General features: G+C 41.8%; 1 protein-coding gene across 2 annotated transcripts in view; it reads left to right on the forward strand.

Moving 5' to 3' along the window:
* Positions 1–15,225, forward strand: part of NAA15 (N-alpha-acetyltransferase 15, NatA auxiliary subunit) — a 66,528-nt gene extending 51,303 nt beyond the window's left edge. Inside the window, exons 18-20 of one of the 2 annotated variants that reach the window (XM_077815252.1) lie at positions 6,584–6,727; positions 9,471–9,568; positions 13,749–15,225. In XM_077815252.1, coding sequence (XP_077671378.1) covers positions 6,584–6,727; positions 9,471–9,568; positions 13,749–13,949 — 443 coding nt within the window. In that variant the 3' untranslated portion in view covers positions 13,950–15,225. The remainder of the gene's footprint in view (positions 1–6,583; positions 6,728–9,470; positions 9,569–13,748) is intronic. The other variant, XM_077815253.1, reaches the window with a different exon arrangement.
* The last annotated feature ends 10,066 nt before the right edge of the window (positions 15,226–25,291 follow it).

The raw sequence follows: 25,291 nt of genomic DNA on the forward strand, positions 1-25,291 counted from the left end.
TTCCCACAGATTCCCCTGATCTTCAGAATAGCATCCAAGATCAGGAGAGACCACACTACAAAAATCCTGATAGCTCTTTACTGGCTGAGACAGATTTTTGGTTGTTGGATCTTCTGTAGACATTCACATGACCTCCCGGGCACCTCATGGCCTACTTTGGACATAATATCTTGGAATCACGGTCAGTTCTTCTTTGAGTAGTGTCCCTATGGATGCTCCACTTGAGGTGTGCTTGTGCCTCTTGAGCCTTGATCAGAGATTTTCCATTAGCAGCATCTGTTCAGCCCACATATATGCATGCCACACACCAAGGGTATATAGAGTTGTGCTGGCAAACCGCCCTCAGTTTCTTCACTACCACCTTGGTCTGAGGCAGAGCTCCACCATGCCTTAGTGTGTTCTTCAGTTGTTTTTTTAGTTAATTTAGTGTTTCTAGTTAACATTAGTTGTTGCTGTTAGTAGTGAGAGGTTTGGGGTTTTTTTCTCTCCCTTTTCTTGGGAGCTTATATGGTTTGGCTGGGCATGCCTTGCTAGCCAGGTTTCATATGTTGCCTCTGTTGTCAGGAGGCTGTCCCAGTCAGCGAGAGCCACTCTAAGTGTATCCATTGCTTGGAAGAGTCCCATATGTCCTAAGAGTGTAACTTTTGCCTAGCTCCCAAATCTAGAGCACAGAAGAATCAGGAGACCAAACTGAGGCTTCTGATGATGGAGTGCTCCCTTCGACCCACTTCTGAGTCAGGACAGGAGTGCGCGCACACGCCGTACATCTGTCTCTTGCCAGATCCATTGCCCCTTTGACCTCAACCAGGTCTCTCCTAAGAGGGGCAAGATTTCAGAGAACTCTGGGAAAGCTCCAAAGAGGAGGAGCTTGGTCTCCCACCACAAAAAGCTGGCTCCCAAAAAGCTCCAGTCTCACACTGAGTCTATGGTGTTGGAGCCCTCAATGGCTTGGCTCAGTACTCTGGAAATGAAGGACTTTTCTCTGGTACCAGCAGATTTGTGAGATCCCAGAGTGCTTTGGAGAAGCACAGCTCTAGGAGGCCTGCCGTTATTGTCTGTGAAGGACAGGGAGGCCTAGGATATACATTCCTCTAGAATGGCACCATCTGCATCAGACTTACTATCAGTGTCTTCTCATTCGGCACCGTCGGTCCCAGGAAAATTGAAGCACCAACAGTTTTGGTCCTGGCTCCAGATCAATGGTATCACCCACCTCAACTGCTGCATCAGTACTGACCCACTCGGTACTGCAGGAATTCTGCTACTCCAGAGACATGCCAGTTTTAGATGATCCAGAGTCCCCACTTCTTAGGGATACTGAATGACTCCCAGTACCGGGGCCCCGGTCTTTGGACTATCCTTCCTTCCTGGTATTTTTCTACTGCCCCCCGCCTTCCCATTGGAGGACGCTGAGGAGGAGGCTGAAGACCTTCAATCAGTCTCTTCATCAGTGCAGGGCTCCCCTCCACATCCATACAGTAACCCATACTTTGACAAGGATCCTCACCCACAACAGGGATGGAGAGATCAGTATTGCGTGCCAGCCCCTCTCCAATATGCCTCCCCGCCCCCCATGCCATACTGGGATCCTTGGGATCAGCAACAGTTTGCCAGATCTCTAGCTCCATTGCACTTAGAAGCTAGGGCTAAACAGTGTGCTCTATCAAATCCCCAACATGAGATGACCTTCGAACAGCAGGAGACTAGGGTGGATAAGGAGGCCACCCTTTGAACTCTTATTTCATCCTCGACTCTTAGTGAGGCCATCTTGCTTACACCACTATCAATGGCCAATGATTTCTGACAGTTCAAAAACCTTATGAAGAGGGTGGCTGCCAACCTTCTCAAGAGGTATCTGAAGGATAAAGGCCCACAACACAAGCTCCGTCCAGCTCTTTCAGTCACCACCACCCACATAGGTTGTGCTATCTGTTTAATGAAGTGCTCCTAGATCCAGTAAAGACTGTGTGGCAAACTCATGTCACCATCCCACCAACTTGCAGATGGGCAGATAAGAAATATTATGACAGGTTTCAGAGTAACAGCCGTGTTAGTCTGTATTCGCAAAAAGAAAAGGAGTCCTTGTGGCACCTTAGAGACTAACCAATTTATTTGAGCATGAGCTTTCGTGTGCTACAGCTCACTTCATCAGATGCATACCGTGGAAACTGCAGCAGACTTTATATATACACAGAGAATATGAAACAATACCTCCTCCCACCCCACTGTCCTGCTGGTAATAGTTTATCTAAAGTGAGCATCAGGTTAGGCCATTTCCAGCACAAATCCAGGTTTTCTCACCCTCCACCCCCCCACACAAATTCACTCTCCTGCTGGTGATAGCCCATCCAAAGTGACAACTCTTTACACAATGTGCATGATAATGAAGTTAGGCCATTTCCTGCACAAATCCAGGTTCTCGCACTCCCTCACCCCCCTCCAAAAACCCACCCCCATACACACACAGACTCACTCTCCTGCTGGTAATAGCTCATCCAAACTGACCACTCTCCAAGTTTAAAACCAAGTTAAACCAGAACATCTTGGGGGGGAGGGGGTAGGAAAAAACAAGAGGAAATAGGCTACCTTGCATAATGACTTAGCCACTCCCAGTCTCTATTTAAGCCTAAATTAATAGTATCCAATTTGCAAATGAATTCCAATTCAGCAGTTTCTCGCTGGAGTCTGGATTTGAAGTTTCTTTGTTTTAAGATAGCGACCTTCATGTCTGTGATTGCGTGACCAGAGAGATTGAAGTGTTCTCCGACTGGTTTATGAATGTTATAATTCTTGACATCTGATTTGTGTCCATTTATTCTTTTACGTAGAGACTGTCCAGTTTGACCAATGTACATGGCAGAGGGGCATTGCTGGCACATGATGGCATAAATCACATTGGTGGATGTGCAGGTGAACGAGCCTCTGATAGTGTGGTTGATGTTATTAGGCCCTGTGATGGTGTCCCCTGAATAGATATGTGGGCACAATTGGCAACGGGCTTTGTTGCAAGGATAAGTTCCTGGGTTAGTGGTTCTGTTGTGTGGTATGTGGTTGTTGGTGAGTATTTGCTTCAGGTTGCGGGGCTGTCTGTAGGCAAGGACTGGCCTGTCTCCCAAGATTTGTGAGAGTGTTGGGTCATCCTTTAGGATAGGTTGTAGATCCTTAATAATGCGTTGGAGGGGTTTTAGTTGGGGACTGAAGGTGACGGCTAGTGGAGTTCTGTTATTTTCTTTGTTAGGCCTGTCCTGTAGTAGGTAACTTCTGGGAACTCTTCTGGCTCTATCAATCTGTTTCTTTACTTCCGCAGGTGGGTATTGTAGTTGTAAGAAAGCTTGACAGAGATCTTGTAGGTGTTTGTCTCTGTCTGAGGGGTTGGAGCAAATGCGGTTGTATCGCAGAGCTTGGCTGTAGACGATGGATCGTGTGATCTCCCCCCAGATGTTCTGGTTTAACTTGGTTTTAAACTTGGAGAGTGGTCAGTTTGGATGAGCTATTACCAGCAGGAGAGTGAGTCTGTGTGTGTATGGGGGTGGGTTTTTGGAGGGGGGTGAGGGAGTGAGAGAACCTGGATTTGTGCAGGAAATGGCCTAACTTCATTATCATGCAAATTGTGTAAAGAGTTGTCACTTTGGATGGGCTATCACCAGCAGGAGAGTGAATTTGTGTGGGGGGGTGGAGGGTGAGAAAACCTGGATTTGTGCTGGAAATGGCCTAACCTGATGCTCACTTTAGATAAGCTATTACCAGCAGGACAGTGGGGTGGGAGGAGGTATTGTTTCATATTCTCTGTGTATATATAAAGTCTGCTGCAGTTTCCACGGTATGCATCTGATGAAGTGAGCTGTAGCTCACGAAAGCTCATGCTCAAATAAATTGGTTAGTCTCTAAGGTGCCACAAGGACTCCTTTTCTTTTTAAGAAATATTATGTCTCTCCCAGGGTCTCAGAATTTTTGTTTTCCCACTCACTCACCTAATTCCATGGTAATGGAAGTAAATGAGAGGGGTAAACAGCATCACTCTAGGTCTACGCCTTATGAGGACCAGAAGAGGTTAGACCACCTTGGCTGAAAGGTTTACTCATCTGCAACCCTCTAGTTTTGGATAGCAAACTATCAGGCACTCATGGCCAAGTATAACTTCACAAATTACATCAAGTTTGCAGCAATTAGTGAACGTTTTCCATAGGAGCATAATAGAGAACACTGCTTATCCTATGCCCTCAAGATTTATTAAGGGTTTAGGGAACCTTTACCCCCCTGGTTAAGGATCCTACTCTTTCTTGGGATCTCAACTTTGTATTTAGCTACCTCATGGGGCCTCTGTGTGAACTTACGGCATCCTGCTCCTTGCTTCACTTAGCTTCTGGACAGGCCATATTCATAGATATCACATCAGCCTGCAAGGTTGGGGAGATTGGGGCATTGTTCACAGACCTCCCATTTACGGTATTTTTCAAGGATAAGGTCTTACCTAACGTGCTGTCAGATTTTCATCTTAACCAGGCCATTCATCTATCAGTATTTTTCCCTAGTCCACATAGATCTCAGTATGAGACCTTCTTTCTTGCTTCGGATATTATACAGGCGTTGGCCTTTTATCTAGATGGGACCAAACAATTTTGGAAATCACCTAGACGGTCTCCATCGCAGAGAGATCCAAGGGGTCCACGATCTCTACACAGAGGCTTTTAGGTGGATCTCTGGATGTATCATCGCAGCTGGTGCTCTGTCTCCCCAAGCGATAATACCACACTTTACCTGGTCACAGTCAACTTCCCCAATTTTATTCAAGAGCATTCCAGTGTCTGAGAGATGCAGAGCTGCTGCATGACCCTCATTGCATACTTTTTCTAAACACTGTTCCGTGGTCCATGCTGTCAGTTCTGATGCAGTTCTTTGTATTGCTGTACTGTCTTTAGTCTTGGACTCGATTCCGAAGCTCCCTTCTCCCTGTGGGGATACTGCTTGGGAGTCACCTGTAGTGGAGCACCCATAGAAACCCTACTTGAAGAAGTAGTAGTTACTGACCTTGGGCAGTAACTGTGGTTCTTTGGGATGTGTGTCTCTATGGGTGTTCCACTACTCACCCTCCTTCCCCTCTGCTTCAGATTTCCTTGTTGAACATTCAAATAGAGAAGGAACCAAGGGTGATTCGCACTCACAGCTCTATATACCCTCAGTGCACAGCACGATGTTGTGTAGAGCGCACACACGGGCAGAACAGATGCTGCCAACGGAAAATTTCCAATCAAAAGCTCAAGAGGTGCATGCACACCTGAAGTGGAGCACCCGTAAGGACCCACTTCTCAAAGAACCACAGTTACTTCACAAGGTGAGTATCCTCTTCATCTACCATGCAGACCTCCAGTCATTGCACCTGGCAGCTTGGATGTTGGCTGGTTGAGCAGTACTAATAGGTTGCTCCATTCAAGTTTCATTAATTCTCATACAAAACAGAAGGTCCTCCATCAGGAAGGCTTACTCTCAAAGTAGAAAAGATTTTCCATATGGTCAACCCAAAACAACTTAGACTCAATTGAGGCACCAATACCAAAGATACTAGATTATATGCTGCTCCTGAAGCAAGTGCTTGGTTCTCTCAAGGTTGAGCTAGCAGCAGTATCCGCTTGCACATCCGTCCATAGGATCTAGGCGGTGCTAAGACTGCACCCCAAGTTCATCCCTAAGGTAGTCTCAGATTTTTACCTAGCTTTGCCAGTGTTCTTCCTGAAATCACACACAATAGGAGAGAAGGAACTACACACACTGGACACCCAGAGCATTTACGGTATTACCTTAATAGGACCTGATCCATTTTAGCTGTCTCCCTGCCTCTTTGTGGCCCTTTCTGGTCCATCCAAAGGCCAAGCCATCTCATCACAAAGAATCTCCAAGTGGATTGTGCAGTGCATTTCCATTCTGTATCATGCTCAGAGAAGGAGAGAATGATACTTACCCAACAGTAACTGTGGTTCTTTGATGTTGTAGTCAGTGTAGATCTGATAACCTGCCCTCAATCCCTGCTTTTCGGTGTTAGACACTGGCTTCGAATTGCGAGGGAACTGAGGGAGGGTCATAGCTGCCCCACCCTTTATGTCTTTGTATGACATGCGCACCCTTGACAGACACTGCTACTCAAATTTCTAGTCTTGGGTGCATGAGATGTATGCACACCGTACAGTAGGATCCACACTGCCTACAACATCTCAAAGAACTACAGTTATTGTAGAGTAAATCGCTGTTATTTTTGTTAATTTCTGGGCACCAGCAATTGTTACAGTATTTGGCATCTCTATAACGAGGTAACCTTTACCCTCAATATAATCTGTAAAAGCACAGTTTGCAATGCTTCGTCTGTAAAGGCTTATTAATGATAAAGTATAAAGAGGAAAAAATAGAACTTCTTGGTTATTTACCTTTTTTCATCTTAATGAACTTTCAGTTGATGCTGATTTCTTTCAATTACACTGATATAAAAATGGTGGGTGATATTTTTCAAGTCAGTTATATTTTGCTGTGATTAATGGTAGAAAGTATCTATATTTGTGTTAAAGATTTTTTTTTTGTCCTTTTTACCCAATAGTATCTGAAAGTAAAGATCTACCTGATACAGTTAGAACAGTGTTAAATCAAGAAATGAATCGGCTTTTTGGGGCAACAAATCCAAAGAACTTCAATGAAGCTTTCCTTAAAAAGAACTATGACTCACTACCACATAGGTTATCAGGTACTTTGTTTTTGTTGTTTCTAAATTATGTTTCCTGTTTTTGTGGATTTACCTCAAGGACCCATCTCTTTTTCTTTCCCACTTCCTATGCTCATGTAACATTGGCCTCTCTCTGTTCCCACGCTGTCGGTGTGATAGGCTGCTCTTTCCATTTGGAATGGCTTTCTTGTATCCATTTAAATTCTCAGTTGAAAACAGCTTTTTCTCTTTGCCTATATATCTTAATAATCTCTCCCTCTATGCCTCAATTCTTGGCTGCACTGTGTAAAAAATCTTTGCATCATCTCTGGCCCATAGACATTTCTAGTGTAAGTGAAGTGTCATGAAAGATCTTTTAACGCTAACTGTTGTTTAACTCTGTAAAATGTTTTGGGATACGGTTTATCTGAATGACACTTGACAAAATAATTGTATTTTACTGATTCATTAATTTTAAAATAGCCTGGTGATGGGAAGTTTCCATAAAATGGAAAAACTTAATATTGTGAAACATTTTTCCAGCAAGCTTTCTTTCTAATTCTAGCAATAATTAATTGATTTTAAAATCAAAGTGATCCTTCAATGCTGGTTTTATGTTTCTGAAATTGTTGGATTAAATTTGGTGCAAATCCGAGATTATAACTGCAAATGGTATTGGCAACAAGTGGTATTTGATCAAAATAGATAATAAATAGTGGGTCCAGTAGTCTAGATATGCTGCACTTAAACATTCAGGCAACTGCCGTCTCTACTGGCTCAACATAAGTGCTGTTGTGTCATGGAAAAACTTCTGCTTCAGTTTGTACTCAATCATTGTCTGAACTGGTTGGTTCCAATAGGGCAGAAACCTGTAGAATGGTTTGTAGCCACTAGAGAATACTCTCTTCCTTTATCTGGAGTTGCAGCCAGGTGTCCTGAGTCTGTATATTTTTCTGCTGTCAGCAAATAGCTGTGAAACTATTTATGCAACTGTGCAAAATGTAAAGTGCAAAATGCAAAGTGTCTCATCCTCTTTAGTGGCTGTTTCATGTAGACAATAACAGTCTACTATCCTGCTACCAGTTACACCATTAGCTGAAGAGGTTGATGTCTGTGCTGTGTGTCTAAAAGTCTGTCTTTCTGATGACCCAAGTTGAGAATCAGTGTGATTCCAAGTGATAGATTTTCTGTCTTTAAGAGGTGTTTTTGTTTTTGTTTTTAATTACAACAGTTTTGCCCTTGCTCTCTTTGTGCCTCAGTTCCCCAGTTGTATGAATGCCACCTAATCTCACTGGGGTGCTGGAAAGATAAATTAATTGTTCGTAAAGTACTCAGATAGTATGGTGAACTCAGGATCAATGTTCCCTCTAATTTTTGACGGGCCGTTTGCGCAAAAAATTTCTTCGGTGCAAATTGTGCTTCTGTGCAAATTTTTGTGCGCGTGGTGTTTCGCCATGTGTGTGGGGTTTAGGATCTGTGTGTGTGCACACGCACAGCTTAGAGGGAACAGTGCTCAGGATACACACTCACCAGGAAATTAATAATAATTTTTTTTATTCAGTGCAGGATTTAGATGGTTTACAGTCAATGTGTGACCGATCCCTTGTTTAATGAGGAGGATAAATTAAAATACACTATAACTACTCATTTACTGTATGAAGCCAGGGTCCTGAGGAAAATGTAACATAATCATGATAAAAGGCTATCCTGTATATGCACAGGAGGCCAAACTAAGGTTGCATGGGTAGCGTGGATTCTGTCAGTTTGGAACTTCTGAGTGTTTGACTTCTGAACTGAAACATTCTTTTAATGTAGTTTTTAAATATTATATTAAAGCATTAAAATAACATTATACATGACGATAGAAATGCTACATATAGACAAGTAGCTGATTTGTAATAGCTGTGGGAAGCCAAATTTGAGTTTCTTCATGTATGTCTGAAATGTCAACCATAGTATTATATTAATGCAGGTTTCCTAAAATGTGTTAAAATGTTCAGTGCTGGTGAAACATCTCCAAGGTGCAGACAGTAATTTGAAGCATACAAACCTCCACTTTTCCTGCAGAGTTGCATAAAGGATTGGCCTTCTCATCAGGGCATTGTTCCCTTGACCTCACAGAACCCAGTGTTGCTGGAACAATTTTTATAGTGGGGGTACTGAAGGCGGAAACCATGTATTTGGGTTGTTATTACTACTTGAAGCCAGATGGTGGGGCAGCACCCTCACCAACCCTAGTTGCAGCACCGATGGTAGAACCTTCCCTCTTAATCTCCCATGTTTACTTCAGCCTAATAGTTTGTCATCCAGTTATTAGGTGTCCTCATTTTTCAAGTCATGGTTTACCATAGCACCCTTTCCCAATGGTGATTACGTATTATAGTGACTACTGCATTACAGCCTGGGCAGTGGTGACGCAAGGTTCCCAACACAGCCCTGACATTGTGCCTCAGCTTTGATCTAGAGGGGCCACCACTAGCATTTAGAGGTTAGTACATTCTCCATGCCTATTCTGTATTTTGAAACCACCACCAAGTGTGCCAATCTTAATTTGTTTTATGTAGACTCTTATGCATTAAAAAGTAGACAGAGAGCACCATCTATTTACTCTAATCTGGAGAACATGGAACATAAGACTCCCAAAGGTAATCCCTTTGGGCCAGTTTTGAATTTTGATCTAGAACTCAGTATCCTATTTTTTTCAGAGCTGTGCAGTCTTTATATTGTGTAATACAGATTCGTTTGACTTGATATTATGCTGGAGAAAATTATTTTTCTCTTGCAGCTGCCAAAATGGTGTACTATTTGGATCCTTCCAGTCAGAAAAGAGCAGTAGAGCTGGCAACATCCCTCGATGAATCCCTTACCAACAGGAATCTTCAGGTAAAGAGGGTAGATTTTTTTTTTATTTTTTTGGACCTTGCGATTTGCCTCTTCTAGATAATTGGAACCAGGAGTGTTGTTCCTATGTTTTGTCTCCCTGCTGTATTAGCCCCCTTCAACTATTTGGTTCTGTAAGCAATATCATTTTGGTTGTTCGGGAAGTTTTGGATTGTATTAGACAGTTGGTACATCCATAATCTGTACATTTAATGGTATTCTGCAGATGGGCAGAAATCCTAGTTTTAGGATGTTTTTGTCAGTCATAAAAACTGTTAAAATAGCTTCTTTCCCATCTTACCTGCTTTTGCCACAGACTTAGGAATCTTTTTATCCTGCCCTTTCGGGGCGCGTATGGACTTCAAATCTGTGAAATACTCTCTCTCTTTCAGGAAGAAATAATATAGGAAAGAATTAGGACAACGTGTAGCTGATGAGTGAAAATCTAGTATTGAGACCTCAAATAAAGGTCATTATAGTTGCAGCTATTTTGAGCAAATCAGAATGGACAGATCAAAACTGTCTGGATTAATGTACAAAACTCCTCTGAATTTCCTCTTTCTCCTCCCTCCTTCAATGCCAATGACACTTACTAGACACTTGACACTTACACATAGGTGTTGGAACTAGAGATGCGGGGGGTGCTGGAGCACCCCCTGGCTTGAAGTGATTTCCATTATATGCAGGGTTTACAGTTTGGTTCAATGGCTCTGAGCACTCCCACTATAAAAATTTTTCCAGCATCCCGAACTTACTAGAAAATGTGGTTCTTCAAAGGCTGTTCCTTTTCAATATGCTCCTTGGCTCTTGCTCCTAGTGCTTGACTGGAATGCCCATAGCTCAAAAAGCTGAGCCATTAGGCTCTAGCATTGTATATAACCCCAACTGCAGAACCCAGGTGTCTCTTGTGCTGCCAGCTGTCCAGTTCCTTTCTTACTACCGAGATCACTGTCCATCAGTTGTTGTAGCAGACCTGTTTCCTCTTCACATTCTTGGAAGAAAAAACTCAGGTTTTCTTCAGCAGAATTCATATACTTACTATAGAACTTAGTGCTGTTTCATGTTAAACTAAAAATAAACCATTTATCAGCATCACATGTTACCAGTTTCTTCTTCCCAGTATAGTAGACTAGCTGTGGAGTCGGATTTTTTCAGTATAATAGTCCTAAAATAGAAAATGTTTTTCAGTGATACTTTGAGAACACACTTTACAGGGCTGCTAGCTGATGGAGCTGTTGATGCTTTCCAGCATTGTGGTACTATTTTCTTAACCAGTGAAAGGAAGTCTGATTCTGAATTTTAGTGACTTAATGATTGCTTGCATTAAAAACAGACTAAGAAAACATTGAATAGCCACTCGAAGGGTGGGATTAATTATAGCATTCTCATCATCCAAGAACCACTAATTATCAGGCAGTCACACATCTTAAATACCCTTAGCCTGACAGTTCCAACAATTAGCAGTAAATAGAAATTGGATTTTGAGCTACTTTGTGTAATCTTGGACTCACATGAAGATCTTTATTCTTTGCAGTGACTGCAGCCTGCAGAGAATGTGGATCAGTTCAAGAACTGTTGAATTGCTTTGTAGACCACTGAGCTGGAGCCCGGGCTCTGGGACCTTCCCCCCCATGTGGGGTCCCAGAGCCCAGGCTCCAGCCCAAGCCCAAAGGTCTCGACCACAGTTAAACAGCTCCATAGCCTAAGTCTCTCAAGCCTGAGTCAGCTGACATGGGCCAGCCGTGGGTGTTTAATGGCAGTGTAGACATACCGTTTGAATCTATCACTATAAAGCAGGTTTTCTAATCCTTTAATCATTGTCGTGACTCCTCTCTGAACCCTCTCTAATGTATCAACGTCTTTGAACTGTGGGCACCAGAGCTGGACACAGTATTCCAGCTGCAGTCACACCAGTATCAAGTACAGAGGTGAAATAACCTCTCTACTCCTACTTAAGAATTCCCTGTTCATGCAAACCAGGATTGCGTGAGCTCTTTTGGCCACAGCATCACAGTGAGAGCTCATGTTCAGCTGATTATCCACCACAACCCCCAAATTTACTTGTCACTGCTTCCCAGGATAGAGTCCCCCATCCTGTATGTATGACCTACATTCTTTGTTCATAGATGTATACATTTACATTTAGCCATAGTCAAATGCATATTGTTTGTTTGCGTCCAGTATATCAAGAGATCAAGACCACTCTGAATCAGTGACCCATCGTTTTAATTTTTTATCACTCCCTCAATTTTTGTGTCCTCTGTGAACGTTATCGGTGATTGATTTTGATTTTCTTCCGGGTCATTGATTAAAATGTTAAGTAGCATAGGGCTAAGAACCAGTCTCTGTGTGATCCCACTGGAGAAACACCAACTTGATGACGACTCCCCATTTGTAGTTACGTTTCGAAACTTCTCAATGAGCCGGTTTTTAATCCGTTCAATGTGTGCCATGTTCATTTTATATTGTTCTAGATTTTTAATCACAATATTGTGTGATACTAAGTCAAATGCCTTACAGAAGTCTGAATATATTATGTAAACACCATTATCTTTATCAACCAAACTTGTAATCTCATCAATAAAGTTACCATATTAGTTTGACAGGATGTATTTTCTGTAAACCCCTGGTGATTGACATTAATTACATTACCCTTTAACTCCTTATTAATTGAGTATCAGCTGCTCAATTATCTTGCCCAGGATCAATGTCAGGCTGACAAGCCTATAGTTATCCAAGTCGTCTCATTTACCCTTTTTAACAAATGTAGGGAAACTACATGGAGTTTTCAGATGCTCAAAGTATTATTGCTTGGATTCAGCCGCATAGTAAAAATCTAGATTTTTGCCACCAATGTTGTAAGTCTTTGGGTTATGGATGCTCCACCTGTTATACCTCCCAGATGTTTTATTTATTTAGTAGATGTCTTTATAATTTGTAGATGGTTCTCCACAGTTTTCTCTAAACTATGTCATTCTTCTGGTCGAGTATCTTTGCCCTGTGTGGTTATCAAGGTGCCTTCAAGTATTCTTTCCAAACTCTTCTACTTGCAGGCCCAATTTAATGCAGAGTTCTATACCTTTTTTTAACAAAAGGCACATGATTCTTGTAACTCTTTGAGTCTCCAGGGACTTGGATCTATTGCAAGGCATCTACATTTGATAAAAAGAAAATATACTTCCCTGTAATTTTTGAATAGTATTTTTCTGCCTGTAACTTGACCTCTTTTTGCCTTAGAGTTGGGGATTCTGTAACAGTTTTTTAAGAATCACACCTTTTACTTAGGAGCTAATACTTGGAAGCACTGTGGCTTATGTAGAGCTCCACTGCACTGGTTCCTTCTGGAACCCATTGGCTGAGGATTTTGAGCAATGAGGTCCCACTAGTTATGTGTGAGGAGTGTTATTGCAGGAATACGGATCTCTTGCAATGCAAAACACCTATACATGGAAAAATAACGACTGATAAGTATTTTCTCCTTTGTTTTATAAACCCTAGTGGGTCCTAGACACAGTCACATAATGGTACGGTCCAAATATTTAGGAAAAAATACTTCCGATTTCATCTAGAATCATTGTGTAGGTAAAGCTAGAAACAAAATTTAAATCAAATGCTTTATCACTGGAATTGCTGACCTCTGGAACTGTATGGTATTGACCCTTTGATACTCTTCCAGTTTTTTCTCTCAGCAAAGTCAACAAAGTGAAGTGATAATTATTTGTGTTAAAAGACTCTGCAACTACTTGATGCTTTCACTCTAGAGAGTAAATTTAGTATTTTTACAATATGCTATCAGAAGGCTTTTGCAGTAATGCCCTTAAACTAAGTCTATAAATGTTCATACAACTTTCTCAAATATGCATAATGTTCTGTATATGTATTTATTTAGAAAATAAATTTGAGAGTAGGGCAGAAGCTAGAAAATAACTATATATTCAGAAGTATTATATCTTTTAATGAAAAAAGAAAAGGAGTACTTGTGGCACCTTAGAGACTAACCAATTTATTTGAGCGTAAGCTTTCGTGAGCTACAGCTCACTTCATCGGATGCATCGGATGCAAGTACTCCTTTTCTTTTTTGCGAATACAGACTAAGACGGCTGCTACTCTGAAACCTATCTTTTAATGAGTGTCACAGATGAATATAAGAAGATTTAACACTTTGTTCTTTTGTTTTAATTAGACTTGTATGGAGGTATTAGAAGCTTTGAGTGATGGTAGCCTGGGAGACTGTAAAGAAGCAGCTGAAACTTACAGAGCGAATTGTCATAAGCTTTTCCCTTATGCTTTGGCTTTCATGCCCCCTGGATATGAAGAGGATATGAAGATCACGGTTAATGGAGATAGTTCTGCAGAAACTGAAGAACTGGCCAATGAAATATGAACAACTTTGTTTAAAAAAAAAAAAAAAAAGAAAGAAAGAAAAGAGAGAGTGGAATAACATTGGTCCATATCTGGTGTATAATATTTTTGTCACGCACCTGCTGAATTGTTCTAACTTACACAGAGAAAGGAAGGAGTAAAAATGTTGCCTTCAAATAGTTTTACTTTTTTTATCCTGCTGACAAAGTATATATATAAAATATCTAACATATTACTGGATATAGGTTGTTCAGTTTCTTAAGAAAAATTAAAAGCTGCTAAAATTGAAGAAAAAAAACCCCTTATCCTTACCTACCTACCCCATGTTTTTAAACTAATTTATATGAAATCTGGAGGCTCATAACCCTCAGAGCAGGTGTGTGGCAGAAATATTACTTTAAATTTGTCTTGTGAGATTACTATTATCTCAGACAGCAAAAACGCTGTTTTAGCACTGGATTCTTTCACTGAGCACAAAGAGTTGTTGGGGCTTTAGCATCTGACTGATTTTGATACGGAGATGATTCTATTCATAGGAAGTATTCATTGTGAATCACTATTTACAGAGAAACCTACAACATACATGTGATGTTGTAGAGGCTGGGACATATAGATACCAGCCAGAATTAAGAAACATAGGGTGTTCAGTAAGCTTGTTGTGTCTCCGAAGTTCACTGTGCATGATTAGTTTGGTGTTCTTGCACCACAGGTTTTAACTGAAGGAAACCAGTTAGAACAATCTCTTCATTTTAATTAAACTTGAAAAGAAAAAACACTGCTGGTTTTTGAGATGAACCTCACAGCATAGTTTGGCCAAACTTGTTAAAACTGTAATGCAAGAACCAAATGAAATCATGCACTGTGATGTGGCACCAACTAATTAGAAAGATAGTGTGCATTTTTCACAGAGAGTGAAAACAAAATGAGAACATACTATGGCTTGAAGTTACAAAGAGCGGAACTCCTGACTACCATTTTATGACTGATCAAGAGACTAATAGTTTAAAACCTCAGCAGGCCTTGTTCACGTTATGCAGAGAATAACAAGTGCTGCAGTTTAGATACCTCTGGAACTTTTCCACAGTGTCACAGGTTTGTAATACTTGAAGCCCTACATTTCTAAGAATATATTTCTTGCTCAGTTGTTTCAGGCAAACACAAGACTTTGTAACTTTTAAGGGGCCCAAGATTTTTTTTTCAAATAACAGACCAGATTCTTATTCCTGCAGTTACAGATGTAATTTCCTTTGTCAAACATAAGGTACCAAATATAATGCAATAAAATGTTTTGAAAAACAGTTGTGTGAATATTTTAACCAGTCTGTGTTGGACTTTGTAAATTACTGGCTGAAGAGAGAGGTGCAGTTCAGAGTTGATTTAATATGCTGTTCAGTTCCACTGTTAATGTGTCACTGCTGATGGGTGGACTTTGATTGTATATTAAGTGCTAATGCATTATATTATTAGTGCTTCATATCAGGGAAATCCAATAATACAAAATGCATTACTACTTGGCTTCAGAATCCCAACAACAAAGATTATGCTGACAGCTATTGTGGACTGCAGTTCGTCACTTGCAAAATAAAGTTCAAGCAACCTGCATTAATGGTATAGATGAGAGAAGTGCCCAATGCTTTTATGGACTATAAAGCAATGAAAAAATTGACCACAGGCTAAAAAGTCAGTGCCTTCTTTGCAATATTTCAATTATAGAATATCATAATGAAAAAGTATAAATTGTATCTTTTTTCATATTGTGGAATTTAATGATTGACGCTTTTTATAATGGTGGCCTTTAGGGGGGCTACTTGTTTCTCTAACCCTCCTCTTAAAATAGGAAGGGCAATTTTTACTATTGATTTTTTTCCATGTAATGCATTCAGCATCACTTATAAGCATGGTTTTCATGGATACAGACTTATCCTTGTGTATGCAAATGGTCTAGTTCATATTGTAAATGTAGTGAAATGTAAGTTGCATTGCCATGACGTGTTTTAATCTCCCAGGCTTTCAGGAACTCAAATACCTTGGAAACTTTTTAACTGACTCTGCGACTGGTGCTGATGTATAGAGCCTGACCCGTCCTTCAGTCCCAAGACATTTGGACTACACCTCTTCTGCAAATACTGAAAGCAATTCAGCCTTGTCCATAAGGGTCTGAGTTTTGGCCATGCTGCTTCAACCATCATGCCACTTTCTCTGCCTCTGGTACTGTAGGCAGGCAGTTCTGTGCTCCTGCCTTTTTGTAGTTAATTGTGAGTCAGCAGAGAGCAAAATCTTTCCCCCCCTCATTCTCTCCGTTCTGGGGCTCTGCTGTATGAATGGGACCACCCTCTAAACTCATTCTCTGTATTTGTTCTCTCTTCATCATGATGGATCAGGCAAAACAGGGAATGCCAAGAGGCACTCCATCACCTTCACTCTGCCAAGTGACTCAATCAGTAAGGCTTGTTTGGGCCTCTGTCTCACCCCCCCTCCCCTCCCCTCCCCTCCCCCCCCCCCACAAGCTGTGGTTACTAGAGCCACCGCCACACCATCTCTGTTCAAAGCTTCACCCCGATCAATCCTTCAGGCACAGTGGTTCATGATAAAGAGTTCTTTGATCTGCTCTGGGAGGACTGTGCACTTATAAGGCTAGATAAGCTAAAGTAATTTTCCCTATGTGAAGAAGGCTTTTAAGATCCCAGCACTGATCTTTGAAGTATCATGGAACAAGTGTGTCATCCATCCATCTTTACCTTAGCTTCTATATGTTCTTGTTTCATGCATAGAGCATACTTCGTGGGCAGGAATGTATTGAGAACTGCTGGGATTCAAGTTTTGGAACCATTTCCAGCAAGAAATGCAGAGGAATGTGAAACTATCATCCGGAATAATTCATTCCTTCAGCTGGTGGCAACAAAGCCCCCACTGATGGTAGGAGCCTGCCTTCCTATTCTGAACCCCAAAATACTCGCCATTGACACCAGTCTTTGAAGGTGAGGAGCACACTAGGGGCATCACAATACACAGAACATGGTCAAGGTCAGGAGGACTTCAGAGCCTCAGCTTCCTAGAGATGGTAGCAGTTGAGTTGGCTCTTTGAGATGTCCGATATCACCTGAGGAAGGAGCACTTCCTCGTTCAATCAGACAATATTACAATCACAGCATACATGATATAAGAAGCTGAAGTCTAAATGTCAAAGCCAATCAGGCTCTGTCCCTGACAGAAGATCACCTAGTGTGCCTCAGGGTAATCCACATAAAGAGGAGATTTGCTACAAAAGGTGACAAAGTTGTCAGCAGATAAATAAAGTGGTCCCTGAACCAAGATGGTATTTAGGGAACTAGCCCAAGATGCAAAGGGTGAGACTTTCCATAGGAGATGCAGACCAAATTTCATTGGGAACACAAATGGCAGAATGGGTTCTCTGTGCTTTCCCCTCCTCATTTTGCCTGAAGTTCCAATACCCAAAAAGAAAGCACAAGAGAAGAGCAGGAAAATATCTTAGTAGAACCAATCAATTCAGGAGTCCATCTTTGTTTTCTTTGGCCTTAAATGCCTGCCTTTGAAAGCATCAAAGTAATGCATAGGTAGGTGCATCAAGCTCCGCAATATTGAGTTCTATTACACCACTGATAAATCAATTTGAGAGAAAATCAGAGCCCATGCAACACATTCTGTGGTGGCATCCTGAATAAAAATGGTATTTTCCACCACAGAGGAAATACATAAAGTTTCATCTTCCATCAATTCTTGCAGTACTACATTCTTCAGCAGGGAGCTGCTCCAAGCAGTGATCCCAAAATAGACTAATACTACCAATTGTAAGGAAACATAGAACATTTTCCCCTGTTTATCTCTTTCCCTCCCCCCCTTCATTTTTTTTTTCTGCTTGCTACATAAATGTATATGACTAGGGCAGATAGAGTGGAAAAACTGTCACTTGATTATCCTTTCTGGAATTTACCCTCTCCTGTCGGTCCTATCCACGTTCTTGAGATATCTGTACCATGCCTTCTTTGCGCCTTGTACATATAATTAACAGTGCTATTTAAAGTTTAATAAGTAAAAGGTTCAAACATAAAGCTAAGACCTTTGATAAGATGTTTTCTTATAAGGCCACTATAACCAGTGCCAACTTCACTGCAAAATTACCATTCCAACAAGGATGGTTCAGTTGGGGTTGCATGCCACCAGCCACACAAATCGAAAACAGTTTGGTACGATATTGTGATCTAAATGTACTGAATTAAAATTAAACACTGAATTGAAACTCGCCCTTGCATGACTGGTTTAAAAATGGCTTCAGTTTGAAGTAGTTTAGAACGGTCTCTCTTTCTGTTCCGTGGGAGTAGGAAAAAAAAAAAAGACTCATTACTTGTTTTCATAACTCATTTTGAACTGGGATCTAGTCTGCACTGGCAACATTGAGTAACTCTACAATTGACTTGTTGAGTACTCTAGAACAGTCCCAAACTACCTGTTTATAAAGATTTTGGTGAGGGTGTATTGCTCTAATACAGCTTTAAGAGGAGATGCCAAGGTCATTCTTCCAAGGACATTGATCATCTTGAGTACTGGGCATGAATAAAACCTACTTACTTTAGCAAGCTCAACAAATATGGGGTAAAAGTAATGTACATATACTGCTGCAGGCATTTAAATGTCTGTTCACTTGAACCCTCTGAAAATTAGGTTGATATAAGCATTAGTGAGAAGTAGTTTGACCTGCCTTGCTATAAAGAGATTAGAAGGAACATGGAAATTGCCATAGTAGATCAGACCCAAAGTCCATCTAGTCCACTATCCTGTTTCTGACAATGGCCAGCCCCAGATGCTTCAGAAGAAGGTGCAAGAACCTTGTAGTAGATGGATGTGGGATAATCTGCCCTGTTCCCACACACACACATACACACACATTATATCTCATTTTAATCTCTAACAGAGATTGGCTTAAACCCTGAAATAGGTTTAATATCCCTTCCACAAAACCACACAATTTTTGTGATAATTAGGATAATTTCGGATATTTTTAAGATTCAAAAAGGGATTTTTATAAGGATCTCAAATTCTTGGCTTCAATGACTAGTAGCTGATTTCCTTTAAATTAAACTTCAGTACTATGAATGAACACCAAACCTGTGTAGGGTGTTGAAATTTAAGGACTAACCTCAGTTCCTTTCTCCAAACACTCAAATCAGTATTACAAGTATAGCCTATGCCTGACACTGACAAGGCAGGTCCATTTTGAAGTGAAATAGTTTAGTTGTACATGATGTTAGTAAACATTTTTTTTTTCAAATATCAATGGCCAAGTGCTGTGGGATCCTCTGAGGAGAGGTGCTGTAAATGTAGACAAATGGTAATAGCAATAAGGTGCAATTGTTAGGAGGCTTATTCCTTCATCTACTTACTTCCCTGGTCCTTCTCGCATGAACAGAGCACAACAATACCCAAAGGTGCAAACAATTTGCTGTTTATTGGGGTGAACTTCCAGCAAGCATGATTCCAGTTTCCTTCCTTAGTGTCCCCCTTCCCAGCTCTGACACCACAGAGCCTTACCTGTGTCCCTGTTCCCATTCTTCACCACTTAGCAAAACATGATTCCAATTCCCCTACCCCTGTTCCCGTTCCCCCACTTATTTCCTGATTGACTAGAGACTATATAGTAAAACTTGAGTTCTGCTTAGCTATACCTTAACCAGTCATTTTACTGAAATTTAACTAACCAATCCTAACATATTGTAGCATGATTAGTTAACCAATTATATCCCCACCACCTTAATTAGTGTACACCCAGCAAAATTATGCATACCCAGTTTCCACGGTATGCATCCGATGAAGTGAGCTGTAGCTCACGAAAGCTCATGCTCAAATAAACTGGTTAGTCTCTAAGGTGCCACAAGTACTCCTTTTCTTTCTGGAGGTGATAGGCATTATCAGGACAGGATTGTATTCCTAACAGCCCAATAGCACCTTATTTCAGTGTGATTAGTTTGGAATGTGAGGATGTGACCGGTTGCTTCCCAGCTTACGGATGCCTCTGCTGCTTAGCCAAAGGCCTTAGCCTAAGAACAGGGCCCCAGACTGTCACAGTAAGGGAAGGCCCTTACACCAGCAGACAGTGATTTTGTTTCTTTCTTTTATCCTTCTGTAACTAGCTAAGTGAGAAGAATACACCTTTACAGCTTTCCACACAAAGATGGACTACAAGCCGTCAGGAACAGTATCCCCGATTAATGTCACGGCAAACCTGGTGGCTGAACTTTGTGACTTTGTCCTCACCCATAACTATTTCACATTTGGGGACAGTGTATACCTTCAAATCAGCGGCACTGCCATGGGTACCCGCATGACCCCGCAGTATGCCAACATTTTTATGGCTGACTTAGAACAATGCTTCCTCAGCTCTTGTCCCCTAATGCCCCTACTCTACTTGCGCTACACTGATGACATCTTCATCATCTGGACCCATGGAAAAGAAGCCCTTGAGGAATTCCACCATGATTTCAACAATTTCCATCCCACCATCAACCTCACCCTGGACCAGTCCACACAAGAGATCCACTTCCTGGACACTACGGTGCTAATAAGCGACGGTCACATAAACACCACTCTATACTGGAAACCTACTGACCGCTATACTTACCTACATGCCTCCAGCTTTCATCCAGACCACACCACATGATCCATTGTCTACAGCCAAGCTCTACAATACAACTGCATTTGCTCCAACCCCTCAGACAGAGACTAACACCTACAAGATCTCTATCAAGCGTTCTTACAACTACAATACCCACTTGCTGAAGGGAAGAAACAGATTGACAGAGCCAGACGAGTACTCAGAAGTTACCTACTACAGGACAGGCCCAACAAAGAAAATAACAGAACGCCAGTAGCTGTCACCTTCAGCCCCCAACTAAAACCTGTCCAACGCATCATCAAGGATCTGCCACCTGTCCTGAAGGACGACCCATCGCTCTCAGAGATCATGAGAGACAGGCCAGTCCTTGCCTATAGACAGCCCCCAACCTGAAGCAAATACCAGCAACCACACAACAAAAACATTAACCCAGGAACCTATCCTTGCAACAAAGCCCGTTGACAACTGTGCCCACATATCTATTCAGGGGACACCATCACAGGGCCTAATAACATCAGCCACATGATCAGAGGCTCGTTCACCAGCACATCCACCAATGTGATATATGCCATCATGTGCAGCAATGCCCCTCTGCTATCTACATTGGCCAAACTGGACAGTCTCTACGTCAAAGAATAAATGGACACAAATCAGACGTCAAGAATTATAACATTCAAAAACCAGTCGGAGAACACTTCAATCTCTCTGGTCACTCGATTACAGACCTAAAAGTCGTAATATTACAACAAAAAAACTTCAAAAACAGACTCCAGCTAGAGACTGCTGAATTGGAATTAATGTGCAAACTGGACACCATTAAATTAGGCTTGAATAAAGACAGGGGGTGGATGTGTCATTACACAAAGTAAAACTATTTCCCCATGTTTATTTTTCCCCCCTACTGTTCCTCACATGTTCTTGTCAACTGCTGGAAATGGCCCACCTTGATTATCACTACAAAAGTTTTTTTTTCTTTCCTGCTGGTAATAGCTCACCTTACCTGATCACTCTCGTTACACTGTGTATGGTAACACCCATTGTTTCATGTTCTCTGTGTATATAAAATCTCCCCACTGTATTTTCCACTGAATGCATCCGACGAAGTGAGCTGTAGCTCACGAAAGCTTATGCTCAAATAAATCTGTTAGTCTCTAAGGTGCCACAAGTCCTCCTTTTCTTTTAACTAAAGCTGTGATCAAAATTTGGGTAGGTGGTATTGAACTTGGTGACATTTTTAGAAATGTTTCAATTGCAGAATGTCTATTACTGGATCATTTGAGGGACAAGAGTATACATTGTCTTATCTGAATCTCATCATGATTGTTTCTTGGAAAGTAAAGCTACAGTGCATGAGCAAATCTGGTAAATGGTGGAGGGACTATGTGCATAGGCTCTTCCTCTCCAGAACATACAAGCAGCAATGAGAGTGGAAGAGAGAAGTTGGCGGGCAAGGGGAGACTGAAAGCCATGGCATAAAGTAGCACAGTCAAGATCCAGCTTTTAGGCTGATTTGTAAAAAATGCATTCTCAGTGTGTGTGTTGATATGAAAACGTAACTAGATCTGCTGGACCTGTAAACTTAGCCATGTTGCAGTAAGAAAACTGCAGGAGTGTGTACCATTTTTCAGTGGTGTGACAAAACCATTCACACAAATGCCTGCTTTCAATGTTGGTCTTTTGAGATTTGTTTTTAAGGTTAAGAAGGGGGCTTGATCACCTGCAAGTCACATTATGGAGGGGGGCTTACGGAAGATAGAGAGTAAGACAACCAGCTGAATTACAAGGCCATACATCAACAGGTTTGTAAGAAAGCTACACGACCACGATTCAAATGGGTTGCAACATTATGAGACAAATCCAAGATGGTTTAGAATGGCATTCCTAAGCTGCTTATAGTCTAATGCATTAACAGGGCAGTTAAAATTGAAATACAAAAATACACTTTAAAAAACAAATATATACCTTAAAAACAATACACTAACTCCAAATTCAAACCCTGCCCAGCACCAGTCCCATTCTCGCATGGATTTCACAAAATTTTAGTCCTTTATACTTTAATTCACAAAAAAACACAATGTTCATCCGCCCGTCTTGTGACAAGGGTTTATTTGGCTTATTTTCGTTTTTGAAAATTGAATGCAATAAAAATCTCACCTATTATGTCCACTGCAAGCTTCATAGTCTGTCAACTGCAGCAACATCTGCAAGGTGCATGCTAAACTGCAAGTTCTTAAGTTGTAAACTCTGCCAATTTATTCACAATTGTACTGATGTTTTCCTTTTCTGTCAGCAGTGTTGCAACCTGTTTTTTACCCATTCTCCCTTGTGAAGGCAGAGTTTATATTTGACATGAATAATAAAAGCACTGACTGTGATCTTCATGGGGATTTGAAGTACAGGGGCTAGGTAAGGTACCATTTGTACAGTGCTTTGAATATGTAAACTGCCAAGTCGTCTTGCTCCTTGGTATATCTCATTTCCATCAAGTATGAATGTCTCTCCAACTTGTACATATTTTTCTAAGTTGTTTTGAGGGTTACAGACCCTCTAAAAGATTAATAAATATCTGGTCCCTTTGATGTCTATACAGACCAAAACTTTTTTGTCTATGTCACTGCATCTTTTCATTGTTTTTATGGATATTCTGGAGAACTCTGCAAATATCCAACTACTTCTTCAAGTAGTGTCCCTGTGGGTGCTCCACTGTAGGTGTGCCTGGGTCCCTGCGTTGCTGCTTGGAGAACTTTGCTAGCAGTGTCCATTAGGGCCACGCATGCGCTGTTTCTCCTCGTGCCTGCCACTAGGCTAGCAAGTGCGCCCAGGCTAGTCCCCCTCAGTTCCTTCTCAACCACCCCTGGCTAGAGAGAGAGCCATTAGCAGTCTGTTTGTGATCATTAGCTTCTTTACCATTTCTAGTAGTTGGTTAGCCTACAACTAAGACTAAGGAGACTTTCTTCCTTTTATGTTCTCTAACCCCAGTCAAAACAACTAAACAAAAGTCTTTATTCATTGGGGACCATTTCCTCCAATGGGATATGCCTGGTTCACCGGGCTTCAAGAAGTGCCTGTCATGCAAAGAGGCCATCCCTGTGGCAGATAAGCATTTACACTGCCTTGGGGAAGGCCACATCACACAAAAGTGTGGTGTCTGCCAGCAACTTAAACCCAGGTCTCAAACGGACAGGGAGTTGAGACAGAAGATCATTTTTATGGAAGCCGCCCTCCAAACTTCCCTAGACCCACGCTGAGTGTCATCTGGCAGATGTAAGTCTTCCCCACAGCCCTCAACATCCAAGGATTGTGGGTCAAAGAAATCAATGGTGGACCCCTCTCGTAAGTCATTGCAGAAGAGCATGGTGAGCCCCAAGCTAGCTGCACAAGATCTCTAGTAACATCAATACTGTCAGCACCAAGACAATCCCAGGCCAGTACCCATGGCTCACAAAGATCTGGAGCGGCTGGCACCATTGACATGCCTAAGGACCTGCTGGGCACAGGCATTCAGACAACAGTACTGACTGACAAAGACAGGTGTGAATGGCATACCAGTATGAAGACACTGCCGGTATGCAATGTATCGTCAGCACCATCATCAAAGCCTCATTTGGTGCCGGAGTGGTTGGTATGGGTGAGATCCCCAATGCTTTCTGTACTACCAGTGGTACCAGGTCGGTCAGCACCACCGGAATTCCAGCATTCAAGAGACCTGTGGCTATCTGACATACCAGAGTCTCTCCTCGGCACCAGGACCTCAGCACTGAGTCTCCTCCTAATGCGGGAGTCTTCTCCCGTACCTTGCCATGCACCTCCACTTTCAAGTGCAGAGTCAGACAGTGAGCCAGAGGAGACCATTTTCCACTACTCCTCCTATGCTCCCCACTACCAAGAGGGTCCTTGAGTATAACCTCAGACAGCCCCACCACCACCTTGATATGCTCACTCTGTTCCACTGCCCCAGTGGCCACACTGGGATCCCTGGACTGCATATCGCCCCCACGCTTCTCGAGCTTCCAGCCATCGCCTGTGAACGCTCAAGATGTGCTCCCTCAGCTACAGCATCTAGAACATGGGAACCTCTAGAGATTGCTGAGGAGCAGGAGGGTGAAATTGAGGAATAGGTGACTCCGAGGACAACATATTCTCCTCCTCCCCAGATGAGGCTCTCATGCCCCGGCACTGTCTTTAGCCAAGGATTTCCAGCTTTTCCAGGTCTTGGCAAAATGGGTTGCAGATACACTGTAGATACCCTTGGAGGAAGTCAATGAATCCCATCACAAACTCCTTGATATATTATTACATGTGTATTTGAAGATTTTTAACTGACTATAGACACTTCTGTAGCACAAAAAAAAGTCTGTGGCCTAAAAATCACTACACTATATATGAGTGGACAACTAATTTCTTATCGGATTTGTAGACACAAGTGGCCAGTTGACACAAAAGACTTGCTTCAGCTGTGACTTGTACAAATATTGCCTTTCTACAAATGATATAAATAGACATGTAGTGTCTTTTCAGAAAAAATTGGGCATATCAAAGGTGGATCTGATAGTTAATTGATTGGTTATCACTTTTGTCTAAAAGCACACCTACAACTAGACCATGATCTCTTCCTATCTTGTACATTTCCATGACCTTTGTGCTATTTGATTCGCTCCTGAGCCTCTCGGAAACGAGAGCGATGCCTTCTCATCTGCACCAGAACACCACTATGGTGGCAGATCTGTGCTTGCTAG

Source organism: Eretmochelys imbricata, chromosome 4 (assembly GCF_965152235.1).
Source record: "Eretmochelys imbricata isolate rEreImb1 chromosome 4, rEreImb1.hap1, whole genome shotgun sequence".
Lineage (NCBI taxonomy): Eukaryota > Metazoa > Chordata > Testudines > Cheloniidae > Eretmochelys > Eretmochelys imbricata.